Source organism: Dendronephthya gigantea, unplaced genomic scaffold, assembly GCF_004324835.1.
Source record: "Dendronephthya gigantea isolate DGI-Jeju-01 unplaced genomic scaffold, DenGig_1.0 000354F, whole genome shotgun sequence".
In the NCBI taxonomy this organism is placed as follows: Eukaryota; Metazoa; Cnidaria; class Anthozoa; order Malacalcyonacea; family Nephtheidae; genus Dendronephthya; species Dendronephthya gigantea.
In genome coordinates, this window is record NW_021163364.1 from 49,162 (window position 1) to 67,771 (window position 18,610).

General features: G+C 38.7%; 4 protein-coding genes across 4 annotated transcripts; 2 read left to right on the forward strand and 2 right to left on the reverse strand.

Annotated features, from left to right (window-relative positions):
* The first annotated feature begins 975 nt into the window (after window positions 1–975).
* LOC114542469 (probable RNA polymerase II nuclear localization protein SLC7A6OS) lies at window positions 976–4,164 on the forward strand. Its single transcript, XM_028562011.1, has 10 exons — window positions 976–1,070; window positions 1,190–1,261; window positions 1,396–1,466; window positions 1,580–1,684; window positions 1,798–1,943; window positions 2,176–2,361; window positions 2,627–2,718; window positions 2,976–3,071; window positions 3,229–3,292; window positions 3,561–4,164. The coding sequence occupies exons 1-10, from the start codon at window positions 992–994 to the stop codon at window positions 3,613–3,615; spliced, it is 966 nt and encodes a 321-aa protein (XP_028417812.1). The 5' UTR covers window positions 976–991; the 3' UTR covers window positions 3,616–4,164.
* A 1,952-nt stretch (window positions 4,165–6,116) lies between these two features.
* Window positions 6,117–13,322, forward strand: LOC114542464 (inward rectifier potassium channel 2-like). The gene is made up of 2 exons (XM_028562004.1): window positions 6,117–7,736; window positions 11,757–13,322. The coding sequence occupies exons 1-2, from the start codon at window positions 7,284–7,286 to the stop codon at window positions 12,705–12,707; spliced, it is 1,404 nt and encodes a 467-aa protein (XP_028417805.1). The 5' UTR covers window positions 6,117–7,283; the 3' UTR covers window positions 12,708–13,322.
* Window positions 13,323–13,331: 9 nt separating this feature from the next.
* LOC114542465 (transcription factor AP-1-like) lies at window positions 13,332–15,398 on the reverse strand. Its single transcript, XM_028562005.1, has one exon. It carries the CDS (start codon window positions 15,055–15,057, stop codon window positions 13,951–13,953), a length of 1,107 nt encoding a protein of 368 aa, XP_028417806.1. The 5' UTR covers window positions 15,058–15,398; the 3' UTR covers window positions 13,332–13,950.
* Window positions 15,399–15,950: 552 nt separating this feature from the next.
* Window positions 15,951–18,346, reverse strand: LOC114542477. Its single transcript, XM_028562016.1, has 2 exons — window positions 17,052–18,346; window positions 15,951–16,909 (listed from the first exon to the last, which is right to left on the reverse strand). Exons 1-2 carry the CDS (start codon window positions 18,344–18,346, stop codon window positions 15,961–15,963), a joined length of 2,244 nt encoding a protein of 747 aa, XP_028417817.1. The 3' UTR covers window positions 15,951–15,960.
* Between the last annotated feature and the right edge of the window lie 264 nt (window positions 18,347–18,610).

Here is an 18,610-nt window from a genome sequence, read left to right on the forward strand (position 1 = left end):
CGGTTGTTAGGAACGATACGAATCAAAAGGAATCTTATGTCGGACATACAGAAGGGAAATTCAAAACAAGATATAATTGCCACACTAGTTCATTTAGATTAAGCAAGTATAGAAATGCGACAGAACTGAGCAAATACATCTGGCAACTTAAAGAGGCAAAGGTTAAGTACTCATAGACTGGCGTATTATTAAACAATGCAAGAGCTATAACAACACAACAAAACGCTGCAGCCTTTGTACACATGAAAAATTTATCATAATTTACCACCCTGAACTTTGTTCTTTAAACTCAAGAAATGAACTGTTATCGAAATGCAGGCATAGAAACAAATTTCTCTTAAGCAATATTACTTGATATAATCTGTATATATTTATATGTAATTTAACACTATAGCTTTCCGTTTTACGTCAAACATGTATATAGTATATATAACCTTGGCAACAACATAGCGCGACATTTAAATTCACCTGATGAGTGTGGCAAGCGTTGCTTGTCATACGAAACAAGTTTGTAGTGAATAAAATCTTATGAAGTAAACCAAGTTTATTTTATTTTATCTTTATACTAGCTCTATACTTTGGTATATCGAGCACTCTACTCATATATGATTCTAAATACATATTTGATATATATATATATATATAGTATATCAAGATGCATACATCATTTTCGCATGCTTCCAAAAAGCATCCAAAATATATACTTTCATTTTATGCACTTGCCTTTTGTTTCTTTTGTTTTTTATATTTTTTTGACTTGCTCAGTGTCGAACATCCTGTACCGTAGACATATATGAACACTATATTATAATTCAGCAATTGATTGAGTCACATGACCGTGATATTATTTTACTAATCCATCATTATCCACGATAATAACCATCTATCCTCTAGTAATGTCGCCCCAGTCTTTTGCGCGGGATTCAAGATGGCGTCGGACAAATGTGCATTCCTCGATTTAGCCGCTAGTGGAGGAGCGGGTGTTGTAAATATGCCCAATTCATCGGCTGGTAGCAAAGCAGTCCTAAGAATCAAGCGAAAAAGAAGTGCGGATCCAGCAGATATATTATGTAAGCGCTCATATCATGCCATTCAATCACCTTGTAGTGCAAGAAATCAAATCAAAAGTTGTGCTTTTAAAATGGCCAGATGTGTTATTTAGTGTTAACAGGTATTTTCGTTTCTGCAGTGGTTTCTCATGCCTTTAAGAAAGCTTTCACTGATGAAGATCATAAACGCTCCTCTAACGCAGATAACCCAGGTAGGTATTGAAAAAAAATGCGCTGTTGAATTAGCCATTAACTCTCAAGTTCAGTAGTTAGTAAATTATAAGCAACTTGCCGTATAATTGTTATCAAAAGTCTTTGCAAATACCAGTTCATTTTTTTTTCACAGGGCAAAGAGTCTTCAAACTTGCTGGAACGGTTTCAAAGAAAAATGACGAATCTTTATCTCAGGAGATTCTGGTAAGGTCAACTCCTGGCTTTAAATATCTTTCTCCAGACTTGAAATACCGGTCTTTGCTGCGATTAGTTTTGAAAATAAAGTCCATTCCTAAGAAAATAAACTGTCTATTTAGACCAAACTGTCAAGAAAGGATGTGCACAAATCCAAGGTTAAAATCAACCCGAAGAATGAGCTGACTGTTGATTCAATCAACGAGAAATTGAGAGAAACGAAAAAGGTTTGTTAAGGCTTCTTTACACTTGCAATTTTAGTATGTATAATATGTCTATGTATAACTGTTGGTGTGAGTTTGGCATACTAGTTGCAAACATGTACCATCTTGTCCTTCAGTTATCAAGGCAAGCGTCAAGATACAAAGTCATTTCCAAACACAGAGACGTCGAAGATGAAGTCGCTGACGAAGTTGATGCTGTGTCGCAAGAAATGTCCAGACTGTACAACCTGTACGACGTAGTGTTAGATGAAGATGAATCCAGGTAAAACTGCATGGTCTCAATATTATGCCCTGTATAGCACAACGATCTAACCGGGGACTTGTAGGAGATGAGAGTCGATCAACATTCTAATAAAATTACATATCCGAATTCGAGCAGTCTGTTCTCCAACGAATGTTATAGATGAGCCCTAATTTTGCCCCTATAATGTTGACAATTGGTGTAACGTCTGACTCATAATTTTAATCTGGTTATTCTTAATCTTATCATGCAGAGATGTAACGAAAAAAGAAAACAAGGAAGATATAGACCCGAATGCAATTTTATGCAATTCCGTCAAAATGATTCGTGAAAAACTTCGGATTGACGATAAACCGAAAAGTAACTTAGAAATCCTTGAAAATGACTTCGTCTATGATGTTTATTGTGCTGATGATAACTATGGTGCCTTATCTGAAGTGTAAGTATTTCTTTTCTGCATCGTTGTTTTCCCCCAGGAACATCTCTCTTAATGCTTTTTTACGTTAGGTTACAAATCCATATCCTAGACCTATATTTCTGTCGCGCACTTTCCCCCCCCCTCTCTTCAGATTTTTCTTCATTATTTGAAGCGCGCCTCTCTCATATTTTTTGTTACTCGACGATCTTTTTCGTCGAGTATACTGCTCCACAATCTCTCTTATTTTTTATTTATTGAGAGTTACATGTATCTCTTTTACTGCCAGGTTGGATATTGTCCACTTAAACGAAAGTCAGTTAGTCACAACTGCTTCAGACGAGGAATTTAACTATTATGAAGACGACGACGATTCAAATGGTAAGGCTTGCTCACTCTTGTCCATGCAGGAACGTTGCATTCGTATGTGTGGAAGGCCAGTGGTTTCATTTCGATCCGCCATCCTGCACAGTCTCACTACAGTATGCTCATGTTTTGGGTATACTTTTTCCTCTATCGGATGTGAGAAAACTTAGATAAGTATTTCCAGATTTCTACTGTACTGGACATGGTTCTGCGTGTGCAGTCGACAGAGTCAATCTTGAGTTAGTGAAACTTGTTTCTCTGCACATGTATAGACGAAAACAATTGGCGAAATGATTATCCTGATGAGGATGAGTGGAATGAAAGTTCCGATGAAGAAACACGATACAGAAACAAAGAATTTGATTATGGTGTGTTTTGGTTTTTAGTTTTGATTGGTTAGGTAATTGCAGCATTATAGAGATTAAGTTTTATGTAGTCTGATTAACAGGGAGAGCTAGATCCTTCACTTACTGCTTACCTCGGTGGCAATGAAGGCATATCTCTGACAATAATTTTTCTTCAAAGGTTACGACGGAGATAAAATGTTTTCTAAAGAATTATCAAGCGACGAAGAATTAGATTTTTACGGGTAAGGATTATAAGTGGCTGTTTATAACAGGCGAAACTCACGTTTGAGCTCTCCCAGGCGGCTTTCAAATGATTAGGAGCTAGTCAAAATACAAATGTATATTGTGCTTAAAATAAAGCTGATTTTCCAGGCTAGGTCTGTAGGTAGGCTAAGTAGATAGGTCTGTAAAAAGAATCGAAGAACCTCAGAAATGACTTTGAGTTTGAGAAAAGTCAATCTGCATTTCGTTTATTTCTTCCTAACAATGTTTCCCGTTTTATCACAACAGGAAAAACAACGATGAATATAATTACGAAATCGTCGATGACGACGAATACTATTAACCTCATCAAGTGTTTCCCTGGCAACCAGATTAACAGCGCTGGAATATCAGAACCTCGCAATTGTGGAATACATTCCTTCGACCGCAAACGAATACATTCCGAGGAGGATTTTGCATTTCTGGTATCATTTGCTTCGGCAGAGATAAGTGACGTTATCTTTACTTTTTGTCAAACCAAATCGTATGAAATCTGGTTGCTACAATCATAGCTGAAATCTTTCTAGTCTAATATTCCCCTGCCCCAGATAACCAATTGATTGTTCCGAATATTGCATCCATACTGTTCGGATATCGGAAACCTCAATATAATAATATTAGGTCGAATTTCAGCCTTTAATGTAAAGGCGGAACATTAGCACGAAAATGGAACATTGAAATGATTAATAATTACCTGTGATAATTTAAGTGATTATGTTTCAGTAAACATATCATATATGAAGTACATTGTCATCTCTGTTCCAAAAGAGCTTTCTCATAATGACGTCAATCGTGGAGAGCCTGTGATACACAAAGTTTGATTGGCTCAAGTAAACTTTGATAAAGAATTCACTGATTGGCTCTGCAAAACTAACGAGCCAATCAAACTTCGTGTAACATCAGGCTTTCTGCGCTTGACGTCATTATGAGAAAGTTATTTTTACCCAGGTCTTCCTGTTTAACCGAAATACGTCAAAGCATTAACGAAAGTCGTTGATCTTGTCATGAACAAAGTGGATTTGTTATTCCCGCAGTATTTTAAATTAAATTTAAAGTATTTTAAATTTATTTCACCACCGCACTTGCAATACCAAATAATGGAGATGTGTTAGGTGTTTCACTGAGGGTATTCCCATAGGCCTTCGGAATTGAGAAGTGCTTTGAAAGAATTTGATGGAAATTGGAGTTAATCTAGAATGTGCACGCTTTTTCAACATGCGGTTAAAAAAATGTGCACTTATTAAGTTAATCATGCAACAGGCTATGTTTGAAATAAATACATATTTCAAACTTCGGAATTCAGATTGACCTTCAGGAAATATTCGGAAGGATCAATTCGTTTGTGCGTGGAGCAAATTGGCAATGTAAGCGTTTATCACATCTGCATGATGTACACCACATGACCCGTTTACAGAGAACCTTGTTTCTTGATAACAACATCCTGTGATTTCCCCACCCACGTCTGTTTCCGCACCTGACTTTGAAACAATGATGACTTTGATAAACAATGGTTGGCAGGAACTAATTCTTAGCTGAAACGAAGGCAAGCCAAAACGTGCACTTCGACATTACAATTTGTTACACTAAAAGTGAAACTCTTCCATGTTTGTTCTTGCCTGCCAAAAAATTACATCGGCGTAAAGCAGTGCTTAGTCGTATGACGACGACTCTTGGCTGCACGAGCTTACTTCCTTGGGATCTATTCCGATTTGAAGAAGCTGTTGTTAATATCTCGCCCACTTGCATTAAACAATTTTAACCGCCAAATTCACGGATAGTGGATTTGAATAGTTATGTGTGTTCGCTTATGACATATTTTAAATTATTTACGTGTATTTCACCCTCATCAACTTAAGGTTTTACTGACCTACTTACTTATGTATAAAGTTAAACTAACATGCTCTTTTCAATGTCTGCTAGCTATTAAAATACTTGTCTCGGACACGCGCATTAATTAGAACTATTTCTTTTTCATGATTATTTGGTAAGTGAAACCGTTTAATTAATGGCGCGAGCTAACAAATCACGGCTAACCGCTGATATTTAAGTGACGTTTGAATGTGTTTTCTGGTAATTGCACTGATGAAGGCCCGGGTTAACGGACCGAAAGCTTTGCAGTATTAAATACTTACGTGGTGTACCTACAAGCTAAAATACTTATCGACTGTCACCATGCAAACATACAAGAATATTAATAAACTAACATGCATAACCAATATTTAACAGGAAATGAAAAGAAAGGTTTTAGATCTTAAAGGTTTTAGGTTTTACAAAAAAGACATTCCCTTGCACAAAACTTCCGAAAAATTTCTTTTGCAAAAAACTTCCGAAAACTTCAAAGAATTTATTTATATTTCACTTCGTGGCATCAGGTATTTCAAAGACAAATCGCTGTTTTTCATTTCTTAAAAACTCTTTTATCTGATAATGGTAATCACTTGAAATTGAAAATATTATGAATATTTAAACAACAGGGCGCTAGTTTCGATATAGAAAGATATAAAGATGAGAGAACTACAGCTAGTGAAGATAGTTCAATATGCGTCAGGTCCCTGCGGTCAGTTTAATTCCCCGGTATAATATCGTAACTAGCCAACATTTGCAAAACAGCATTGTAAAAAAGTGCAGACTGTGAAATTCAAATTGGCTCGCAATTGTTGTGAGTTGAATAGCTTTTCGATGTGAATTCAAAGGAATATAGCTAATTTGTATCCGAATTTTTAGTACTGTCAAAGTACCGTTTGGAAGCATGGCATTTAGTTTGTGCTGAATTGCCCTGGAAAATGGGCTAAAATCCAAGTATTTCTACACAATGTCTATTGGCTCTCATTATTATCTTTTTTATTAGTGAAGATCATGTATTGCATGTAGTCAGCCCAACAATTTAGTCGTACTATACCAATATGTTAATGTTCATTGACTGTCAAAACAATAAATTTCTAAAGAAATGAATAATGATAATAACATAAAATTTGTATAGCATGACTAAATCGTCAGGCTGCCTACGCCGCTGCCAATTTGATTAAACTCGCAGATATGAAACATTCCAACTTATATTTCTATATCGCCGAAGTTTGCAAAGGAATAGTTTAGACTCGGGTTAAGTCCTCTTACTAGATTGCTTGCCTATATATAGTCTCGTATATAGTTTAGGTCAACAAATTTCCGTATGCAGGCCCTCGACATAATGAGGTGAATTTAATAAAATAACATTCAAGCGCGTTTGTAATCGCTGTTATCGCTTAAATCAACAGTTTATTGACAAATATTGTCATGATGCTTTTGCAAATCAACGAAGCACAACCGAGGCTAATACGTGTGTTAATCATTTCTTATTAAATTTTACATTTATTGACCCTTTGGATGGGATTCCTGAAAAGCCACAAGTTATGATAAACCTTGCTGCATCGTAGCTTCCGTAGTATCGCGTGCAGGAAAGACTCGGAGAGCATTCCTAGTATAACTATCACTGTCTCACATCCTCTGTGGCAATTATAACGAAAACACGCACGATGATAACGAAAGAACAACAAGACAGTAATAATGCAATCTCCGAGTACGACTGGCATATACCTGTCGCGTGTGTATTAAATTTCGGGTTGTTTAATTTTCTAAAGTGTTTCGTGACGTGTTTGACCTTACAGCCGCAAGAAGGAGGAGAATTCATCAAAAACTAATATTGTTCAACGCTGCGCTGTCGATGACGAAATGTGCTCGAGCTCATTTTAATATTGTTTCCCTTTGGGGTCTGGTTCCGGATCAGCGTGCATATATAGCCAGTGTCTTATTTCCGTCTCACACACACACAAGCAGCGCCAACGTAATTGCTGACAAATCAGACGGTAGTCAGGAGTATTGTTGTGGTACCAGTTACTAGCAGATTCATACCACCAGTTTAAAGATATAAAATATACAAGTTGGACGCTAAATTTTGTCAACACGTTGGTCTTTGGTTCCGGCTTCGGGATCTAAATGCCGAGATCCTGGCTTCATCGCCAAACTCGCTGTCGTAATAAGATGCCAACAGAGTTAACTATACTTCGTGGTAAAAATCCGTCGAACGAACACCCAAACTTTATCTCAGGCGAGAGTTCTCACGTCGCAGCCCATTGTAAAGGACGGCTGGTCTCACAAAATGGACGAATCAAGGTGGCAAATTCAAACGTGCCCGGGAAACACGAGCGATACATTGACGACTTATTCACGACTATTCTAGATATGCCCTTTAGATGGATACTTGGTATTTATTCGATGGTGTACCTGGCTAGTTGGTTAGGGTTTGGCACAATTTGGTTTATTATACACCGCGTACGTGAATCAAAAGGCTACGACGAGTACTATTGTGTCGAGAAAGTTGATAGTTGGACGTCGGCGTTTCTCTTCTCCATTGAAACTCAAACAACAATAGGTTACGGCGGCAGACAGGTTAGTTGTATTTTAAAATTGTTTTTGAAGATAGAATTTAGATTCATCCGTTGGTGGTCGGTCACTGCATTCACTAATTGTGAAATATTTACACCTCAAGGTCAACATGGAAAATATTCGCTGCCGTGTTACCTTAATATTGCGTTTACTTAAAATATTTCGCTATTTGTATTAGAAAGGCGGTATTATTTGACATAATAAACCGTGTCTTCGGTAAGAAACGCACGTCTTTAATCCCGGCAGGTGAGAAACGGCATCTACGGCGAAGCTCGAGTCTTCGCCAAACAGTATTTTATTTTGTATGTGTACGAACATCAACTCTCCAGTCAATAGCACGTAATATTGCGATATAAAGTGCTCTATTTGTAACTAGCGAGTTTTGCCATAGTTACTCTAGACTTAAGGCTACTGTAGTCTCGTGTATTACCATGTATGTCATGCATGGAGAAATATCAACAAGAGGTTATTGAGCCTTCATTTAACAATTTTTCAATTATAAAAACTTCACATTAAGTTCGCTATAAAGTCTCAAGCCGAAAGGATAGGGGGCCCTAGCTAGCTCAATTTCTCGTGAAGAATATTGCTGGACAAAAGCAAATCCACCAATTCTGAACTTTCTCTGTTCGCCAATATTTGTTATGTCTTACGACCTTCCTTTATACAACAAGAGATAACGTGGCCATTCATGCGTCTACTCGTTTTATTAAACTATGTTGTAATTGTTTCTCATTTGACGCAAACACTGGTTTTATCACTGCTACAGATCTACGAAACTATAAAGATAAGCTGTAAACGATGTAACGAAATATTCACTTATCCCCTCCCCGCGCTTCTAACAATATTCGCGGCACCGCGATACACGAGTGAAACATGTTATAAAAATGTAAGACCTGGACACACTTGTTTTGAAAGACGAAATAGACACTTGTGCACTAGAAACATGCAGAGGTTTAGACTGCCATCATTAGAATCTCTCAACGTAACTTGCTATTCCAACCGAACCAATTTAGCTAAAATCTTTCCTGGCCATATTATAAACGAGAGGGTTTGGATTAAATCTACAACTCCCAAAATAGATGCTTCGCCGAACGATAAGATGAAATTGTCAAATTGAGGGTTTCTACTTTAAAGTTTGTCAATTCCAGGAGTTCTCTAGTATAAGGTAATGCCTCGTATTCACGAGTTGCAACGTCAATACATGTTTGTTGTTGCGTATGTGCTATGCGAATGACGAAATGTTGGCCGACAAAATGTTCCCCTAATTTGATCCTTGCAATATTCTCAATTTCAAGTATCATGCCTGGAGGGAATCGTCATTAAATTCGATACCATGACATGTGAATCTACTACTCCGTGCTGCGATGATATTTTAAGACATTACCGAAATCCTAGCATTAAGATATGATGACCCCCTTGGATACAACTGTCGCAGCTAGAAGAGCTTATAGACATGCATGGAGTGTATTATTAATGTATCCATCATACACCCTGTTTATTTGAATATTTCATTCTTAAATTCCCCGTAAATTTGCTGTGTTGTTGATTTGTGAAACAGGACAATTTGTATGCTGAGTGATTGTATTAAGCTGCGTTTATACACCGTGGTATTTCTCAATGTGTGAGCTTCCGAACACTAACCTTGATAATACTAAGCCTATTGCGCGACTTAAAAACGGGCAAACTTTGCAGCAATCGTTACGATATGTTGTCTCTTCTTCACATAAAGAACTAGGAATGCTCTTGAAAATTTCCAAATCGAAAAGGTTGTTCTTTTTACAAAGAGTAAATAAGCTGCGTATTTATGCCCTCAGTGAAATTATCATCTCGATTATATCTGTCAGCAATCATCAATTCTCCCTATTACGATCAAATTCCGCCTGACAAGACAGTGATAAAAGTTTGTTCTGTACATCATGAGTTGAAAAATAATCATTGCCTAATATATTGAATTTCCAACGCGCGCATGAGGGAACAGAATATTCACTCCTTGTGTTATTGTATAAAGTCTTGAGAGGCTAAGAGCTTTCTTGTCTTCCACAAAGAACACCGTGGCACCTGCTAGAGATTCAATTTGGTGTATTTGGATTATATTGGTGAAGAAAACGTACTCTATATAGGAAGCTTTGCTGTGTTTTCGTCGGGAGGTAATGATATTGCTTGTGCGCATGCAAAATAGCGTGACTGGACGGAGCAGAAATTGCTATATAAATGATGTGCCGCAAGCGTTTAGCAATATTCGTCATTCCCGCACGCTATATAGTCGCGCATGTGAATCTTGAATGGCAAACACGTCAGGTCAGGGAAATGTGAAATCTTATGCTGGCCCAACCTGACCTGCCCTTAGCGGTGGAACAAATGTAAGCATGTCAACTTCCTACTGAAAACTCTTTTCTGACACTTCTAAGCCTAAGGAGTTTCGAAATAGTGATTTGGTGCCCTTTGAATTTCTCAGGGATTCGTGCATTTTTCAAAGAGGATTTGGAGACTCTAGGTGTTAGAGGTTTTTCCCAACTCCGTTACCTGAGTGTATTTCCCACGCAGGATATTGGAATTTTTATGACACATTCCAAACAGAATCCTGACCTAACTGCATCATTGTTATGCTAAATAATATATAAACATCGATTGTGTTTAAAATCAAGTAGCTAAATCCCGTCCTTACATCAAATTTTTTAGCTGCTAAAAACTTCCCTCAGAGACATGTTTTCAATGCTTCATTGTCCCGTTGTTATTAACGGAGCGACTTGTTTTATTCGAAGTAGTTTCAAACCCACGATGTAAAATTTCATTGTGTGACGCAGGAAATGTTTCAATGATGTCTTGCGTGAGAACTTGGATTATTTTTCTCGCAATTCGATTCCGCCGAATTAAAAAGATGAGACGTCATAAATTTTCAGCACCTGCGGGGGATTTAATGTGCGTGTCAGCTTTATTGCTTGCTTCTTTATCGTGACCTCTTTATCCCTCTCGAAGTTGTCAAGGAAATACCAAAACCACCGTGTCATAATAATGTCATTAGAGGTATCTTGCTAGATGTTATTTCAATGTCGAAGTTTTGATGGACTTTTTCCGCAATTACGACAAATAATGTCATTTTTGGTGACCAGGTGCTTTTAAGGTCTTTAGAAAGCAAAGTTGTTAGTCGTGTGGGACAGGATAGACGTTTTACAATCATAACTGAAAACACTTCAGTTCAAGCAGATTAGCAAATCCCTTTAATGTCCTCACGAAATAATGCACTTTAACTATTCCGCGCCAACAATCCTCCTCGAAATCTATCAAGATTTGAATACAGAAGTAGAGACAAATATATTTAAATGGCTGTGTGCCGTAAAGAGATAAGTCGCGCATTCCTCCTTGCTCGTAAAATAAACTAGCTTCCATACCAAGACTGAACAGCGAAGGGAGGAAGACGAAATGTTTAAAACACGCCGGCCTGATGAAAAATAAACAATGTTATGCTGCAGTATATGAAAATACTTGTCGTCGGTATGCCAAGGTGGTGAATGATGTGATAGAGTATTTCTTTCAATTCTTTGTGTGTGCAGAGTCAATAATGACCGATTTGAATACAGAAGTAGAAAGAAGTTTACATCCAGACTATTTCTCATCGGTGAAAATGACTTTTACTTGAATGACTTCACGACAACTACAGCGAATGGAAACCAGGGCCTACCAGGCTAAACAATTATATTACACATTGTTCAATCGTGTTGGCTACTCGTTTGTGATATGTATTCTAGGTTCTCAGTAATATTGGCTGCTTTTCTATTCAAGGGCCGATTGTACGAAAGGATAGTTAACTTAATAGTTTTGTGTCTCATATATTATCTATATACGTCCCACTTACGGAGCAGCTTAAGCGAAAGTGGCCAGCTTAGTCAAGTAAAGTTCTATCTTATCCTAGTCCCCCTGTCATCATTCGAATGATTTTTGAATTTTTCAGTGTCCTGAGTGGTTTCAATATATCACTGTGCATGTCATGCTGTCTCTAACCTCATCTACTTATTTTTCTTCAAGGTGACACCAAACTGTCCGGAAGGTGTGGTACTTCTTTTAATTCAGACTTTAGTTGGCTCATTTATAGCCGCGACTTTACTGGGGATCGTGTTCGCCAAAGCATCGAGGCCTAAAAAACGCTCACGAACTGTGCTATTTTCTGAGAAAGCCGTGATAGGAATGAGGGACGATAATCTCTGCCTCATGTTTCGAGTCGCTGACCTCAGGGCATCGCAATTACTGGAATGTCACATACAAGTGGAAATGTTTTATACACGTCAGACAAACGAGGGAGAGTTGCCGTATTTCCACGAAAAATTGAGCATCGGTAATGGATTTGAGTCTGAAGGTGAAGGCGAAGAGATATATTATACCTTTATGATAATACCAAACACAATTGCACACGTTATTAACAAAGATAGTCCGCTTTACTCCATGAGTAGTTTGGATATGCTTAAAGCGAATGTTGAATTGGTCGTGTTTTTGGAAGGGGTCATCGAAAGTACAGGCTTGACGATGCAAGCTAGAACGTCTTACACAGCAAATGAAATTGTCTGGGGATGTAATTTCGTTCCAATGCCTCGCCATGATGATTTGTTTTTCAAAGGGGAACTCGAGGTCGATTTTTGCCATTTTAATAAATTTCAGCCGGTTAGTAAAATGCCTGTGTGTTCCGCGAGGGATCATGAACTCGGGAAGACGAGACGAAAAGGGGAAGAGAGTGCTAGCGATGAGATAGAAGAGGTGAGTAATGGTCACGGCGGTGCAAATGGGGTGAATAAGGAGAAGAATGCTTTACCTGGGGTGAAGAATGAACAGAAGAACGGACAGGAGAAGGAAGTTGTGTCTATGTCAAGGTCTAAAGACGGATGCGAGGTGTTTCAAAATGGATTGGTGACTACAAGTTTATCGGATATAAAAGTTGCATCATTGGGCAAATTGCGAGAAATTGAAGACGATCAGCCTGAGTAGGAACGGAGAACCAGCGGTGTGTCGTTTGTCCTTTTTGTTAACCTCAGCTAAGAGAGTCTGAGACTTGTCAATACTAACATTAATCTGTTGCTAATTAAAATAAGTTGCTGCAGATTTTTGCAACTCTAAAAGATATAAATCAAAATGAATTTCATTCACTCAATTTACAAATCATCCCATCGTATTCACTCGCGCTGTTGCCTATAAAGGGTCTAACTCTTTGCAACCTATATCATTGCTTAACATTAATTTCATCCTATAATATATTTCAAGCCAAAATATAACATATAATCATCCCCAAATACAACGATGATATAGTATTTATTGTAGCCAAAACCACACTCAACCATCGTTTTGTTTATACGCTTTGCCTTGTCTAAAATTAATCATATAATGTATAACAGTAATACCAATCTAATCCTTGCTTGCAATCTCTTGTATACAAATGCTATTCGTATTTATTTAATTTAATCGACCCAAATTTTATATTGTTAAAATCAAGGGAGTTTGCGGGGGGGTGGGGGGTGTCCTTTTGTAATGCGGTATATATATGTAATATTTCTCAAATGATTGTGAACTTAATTTTGTAATATCACTGCCAATTCAGCTGAAAATAAAGTCAACGCAAATGCTTGCAATTTTCATTCTGTTTTATTTCTTAAATTTCACAAGTATCAGATTAGTCATAACATGATACCCTTCTGATTTTTTATGAAATAACATAGTCAAAGGAGAACCTATAGTATCCCAGTTAACCTAACATTTAGAAAAAAACTACGAGGTAGCATGTTGTTACCCCTTCCCCCCTGTATATTCTAACCAAACCATAAGCACTCCAGGTAGACTGTTCCTTCTTGTACATCGTGGTATTTTACCAACAAATCCAGCGATCTTAGAACAAGGAGTAGGTGTTACATCTTCATACATTGTTTCTAAGTGCGCCAGATCGAAGATGGATTTCTATCATGTTGTTCGTTGTTCTTCCTTTTTCTTTGATCAATAAAGCCTGGCCAACATATCGCACTATCAATCGAGCCTTTGTTCTCCCGTAGTCTGACGTCTGAGTCTCCCGGGGACGGGCAATCTACGGGAATCTTGAAGACTTCGAATCAGATTTGCGATCATTAAGAAGAAAATTTCAGACTATATCCCCATATACCCTGGATTCATCCTCAAACCTCGTATATACCCCCATTCTGTATATAAACGGCAAAGCAATCCTATCTCCCAATCTCGGTTACGTTCATTCAGTAAACGTCCCCCAGTCTTCCTCGTTATACAGGTCATCCGGGTCTTCCACGTTGTGCAACGTGATTGGACAACCCTCAGTCACGTGATCCATTACCTTTTGTTTGAGATCGCATATTTGTTGTTTTAATGCGTTCGCCAGAGTACTCAGTTCCACGTTTCTTGATCTCAAGTCTTTCACGGTTGACTCCAGAACTGCTTCCTTCTCAAGTTTCCTCTTCCGACATTTCGACGAGGCAACTCGATTTCTTTGTTTTTTTCTTTCCCGTTTCACCATCTCTTGCATCTCGAGGTCGATGGGCTGCAGCGTCGAGTTTCCGCCAAAAATTGCCGAATCGTCCAGTTTAAAAACTTGCGACGGAAACGCGGAGTTTGTCGCGAGCACGTTATTGTATGCCGTGAGCGCGCGTAACTGATTGACGGCGTCGTGATCTTCCGTAGGATGTCGTAATGGCGTCGTGTAGAGCTGCCCGGTTGTATTCGGAAGTAAAGCGTTCGTCGGATAACTTGGAAGAACATAAGTCTGCCCTAATTGTTTGTCTGTATTATTTTCTGACGAAACAGGGCAAAAGTTTTGGGTGTTTGGATATTTTTCCCTACCACTCGCAACTGTGATTACCCCATTTGCATCCGTAGTTAGGTAAAGTTGATCTGTTGAGCTTGCCGTTTCTTCCACATAGCTCGTATGAATCTGAGGTATAATAGACTTCATTGTCTCCGTGTTTTCCTGCCTATCATGAAGTTCCTGTAAGACCTCTGGTAAGCCTTTTGCGAAGCCCACTTGTTCGCTTGTTATTGCGTTTACTGGCACGTGTGCTGACGAAGGACTTTCATTCGTTCCCGATTGAAACGCAAGCAACATCTTCTCCAGGTCGGGCGAAGCAAGTTTTAAGATTCCGAAATCAGGTGAATGTATCTCTGTGGGTACGTTGTTTCGACGTATTTGCCCAAGTCTTGGATTTTGGTGTATTTCTGTATGTAAGTTCAAGTGTAAGCCTCCCTTCTCGTATGTAAGAGGCGAGTTTACTTGAGTCGGCAGTGGTTCTTCGTGATAAAAATGAGCCTCATGCATTTCCTCCATTTGTCCTGGTTCCCGAAACATACCGTAGATGAAGTCGAAGAGTGCCTTTAATATTCCCTCCTACTTCAAGGGCTGCATTGTTTTTACAAAACGCTTTTTAATCCCGGCAAAATGTCCAAAAGCATAAATTCCAAAAGCTTGATCTTTGCCATGATTTTTCACGGTTATGGGCATCACAAAACAATCCTCTTTCGGTTCAGTGAGCAGGATACTTGGTTTGTGAGGTCATTCTCTCTTTGGTTTAAACCTACTGCCAATCTCGGAGATTGGGGCAATCCTATTGGCTGGATTTCTGGTCGCTGGTTAATGATTAATGCAGGGAACATGATTTGCTCGATAAAGTGTGACAGACAGCAGGTAGAACTAAATGCTTCTCTTCTTCACTGCACGAAACGGCGATTGTTGGACAAAACGAATCTGTTGAATTCCATAATGGGATTAGTATCGTCCCATTCATCATCTTGGGAAACAACGGATCGAATAGAACGTTATGTTATTCTGTCGAAATATAGCATTTTGTGGCTTTAGGTGATTTTAAAAAGTTATATTGTAGGTTTTAGACTGCAGGTACCTATCTCTCCTCTTTTTGTAAAATTAAATTGCGATAGAGGGAATATATATTCTCTTTCTTAAACCGGTGAACTAATACTCGTCTCCTTAATGATCTTGGTCCTGTTGTTCAAAACTCGGTTACGTTAACCCCGGGTTAACGCAAATCTTTATATTAATCTTTTTAATCGCTTAGGCTTTAAGTTGGAGTCTGTTAAATCAGTAGTTATAACTCCAAAATACACGTTTCTGATTGACTATAATTTTGACACAAACTTAAGTCCCAAGTGAACTACTTTATTATGCCATCGGCCCTTAGTTCATCAACTGATAAATATGAATTCGTATTTGGTTAGCTTTTCCATCCAACAAACATCACAGTTTCTTGTTCGTTGTATTACTGCGATATAATACAGTCTTTTTAAAACTAAATTTAGGCACAGCTTTGCCAAATATCCAGTTGTTCATAGCCGTATAAAGAAACGTGACTGTCCTCGGCAGTAAGGTTACAATTGCAGGATATTTCAATGAAATCCTCGTTTTAATGGCGCGTCTAAAAGAAATTTTTAATTTGTATTTCACATTTCTGCACCGGTTGATTGCTTCGTATGTCTCCGTAGCATTTTGCCAACGTCCGGGGCGTATTTCTGTCTTTGTAACTCGAGCAATTATCACCAGACACGGCTTATCAAGAAACTGTGTCTGAGGTTTCATTCCTAAAGTGGCTTGTGAAGTCACCATCGAAAACAATTTCCTCCTCCACAAGGTGTTGTTAGTTTTATAAGGATGACATGCGCACAGCTTTGGATCAACGCCCGTATCCGAGCATATTTCATACTCATTAAACCGGGATACACGAACCAGATTATTCAAAATTATACCATGCTCACCTTGTTTCATGGGAAACGTCAATTCGACGTCAAAAATTTCCGCAGTTTTTCGGTCATTGGGTTTTGCCAGTAAAGTAAACAATAACTTCTGGTTGATGCCAACGACGACTTGGCGAGCATTTGTCACACCCGTAATTACATACCTCTGACAAGCGCCGTAACCAAAGAATTTAGACGTAGCCATCTTTCCCAGCTGAGTCTTAATATTTGTCGTGTACTGCTCCTGAATTCTGTTATTTAAGGTTCCTAGCACAAATTCAGCCGCCCACCTGACTGTACCAGTGTTGTTCGAGATTGTGTTTTCCATGCCATCGCACAGGCATAATGCAACCGAACTTATTTTCATTTCTTTGCAAGTGCGGTTTAAAGATACTGGTCTAAATAAACCTTGCAGACGTGATTTTTTCAGAGGTCCATCAAGTCCTTCCTCTTCCCTAAAAGTTTTTGAAATTGGGCCTGCGTACGGAGCTAAATGTTTCGGATTAGAACCTGCAGTGTCCTGGTTGGAATGTTCTGGGTTCGAGGCTGCGTTTTCCGTCCCACGCGAGTTCTATAATCGAGACCAATGAGTTATACAGATCTTCAACGCCTACCAAACGATTTTGGTTGAGTACCAGTGCATTCATTGCTTCTGAACCAAGCAACTTGCTGACTTCGTGTGGAATGATCATAAACAACAAAGGTTGGAAGACCTCTTCTCTTCCTTGTGTTGAATATGCTGCAAAATCAGTCGCTTTTGCGCCATGGTCAGAGGCAAAGATCGTCAAAGTGTTTCGTAAATGTGCTGCGTGTCGAAATAACTCTGAAAGACTTTCGTCATCATTGACTATACGTCTTCCATTAGTATCGTGTGATGTCAACACATGTGTATACGCTATGAACGGCTGATCGGCCATATCATTGAGCTCTGTGTACTTTTTCACATACTCCAAGAAGAATGATGCATAATGCCTCCCGGCGAAGCAAACGTTTGGAGTAATTTTCGAACTAAATGGGTTTGTCACTTTGAACTTTCTGTACACATCACAAGTTAATATGGACATACCATAATCATCAATCGTCTGTTGACGACCCGATAGTTGAACAAGCTGAACAAAATCCTTCCATCTGCTAAGCCGCTGCATCTCGTCTTTAACTGGGTCTAACTGTTTGCGTGGATCCATGAACGAACCCCACGCGTCGCGCCAGCAATGATCTTCTTGAAGCAGTGTACTATATCCTGCGTTTTTATATCGAGCAAACATCTCTTCGACTCCGTATGTACAATTGAACATGCTACCATTTGCTTTAAATTCCTCGACAGTATATTTGCAGTTGTCGATAACTTTGTTGTATTTCTGTCCTGTGAAAAGTCTCTTGAGGTTGTTAAACGTGGTAGATCCATAGCCTTGAACCTTTTCAAACTCCAGCAGAGTCGATGGAATGGTTTGATTATAAACAATATCTCTAAAAGTCGACGCAGTTTTTAAGAGAGTTCTGTAAAAGTGTGCGCGAGATAACGAGTCCTCAACTACGATGTTGATACTGAATGTTCTTCTTTTCTCCAGCCTTCGAGAAGGTTTGGCCCGTTTTAAAATAGTTGGAAAACCTAAGACCTGGGTACCTTTCCCGCATTTTAACAATGCAAACCTAGGCGCAAAGGTTGAAGACAGAATGTGTTGTTTAAGTTGCGCGTTTAAGTTGTCTGTATTATTCAATTTGCGCCATGTAACTTTTCCCATCTTTTCATTAAACAGTCCAAGTAAAATAGTTTTTCCTCTGCAATGACTATCATTGCATGATACTTGGACTTGCTCTCTTTTGTAATTTTCCCCACCAGATATGGAACATATTTTAACAGCATCTTTAATATCGCACTTCCCTGGTGTCATTGTTCCGTGAGGACCGAAATATTTGATCACGTCTTCGCAATCACGAGAAGTTGACTTTCTTCTACGACACTCTGGAACCAGGGTTTTAGAATCACTCGTTGTCGTGGGCTTTCTAATTCCTTGATATGAGCACGAGGAGTTGGCTGGGAAGGCTCTGTTGTTTGACGCATGCGTGTCATCGTGTAGCATCGCTTCAAAGGTGTGATAGGTTGGGTAATCAGAGTGGATTGGTTGAACTTGTTCGTTTGAACTACTGGGTTCTTT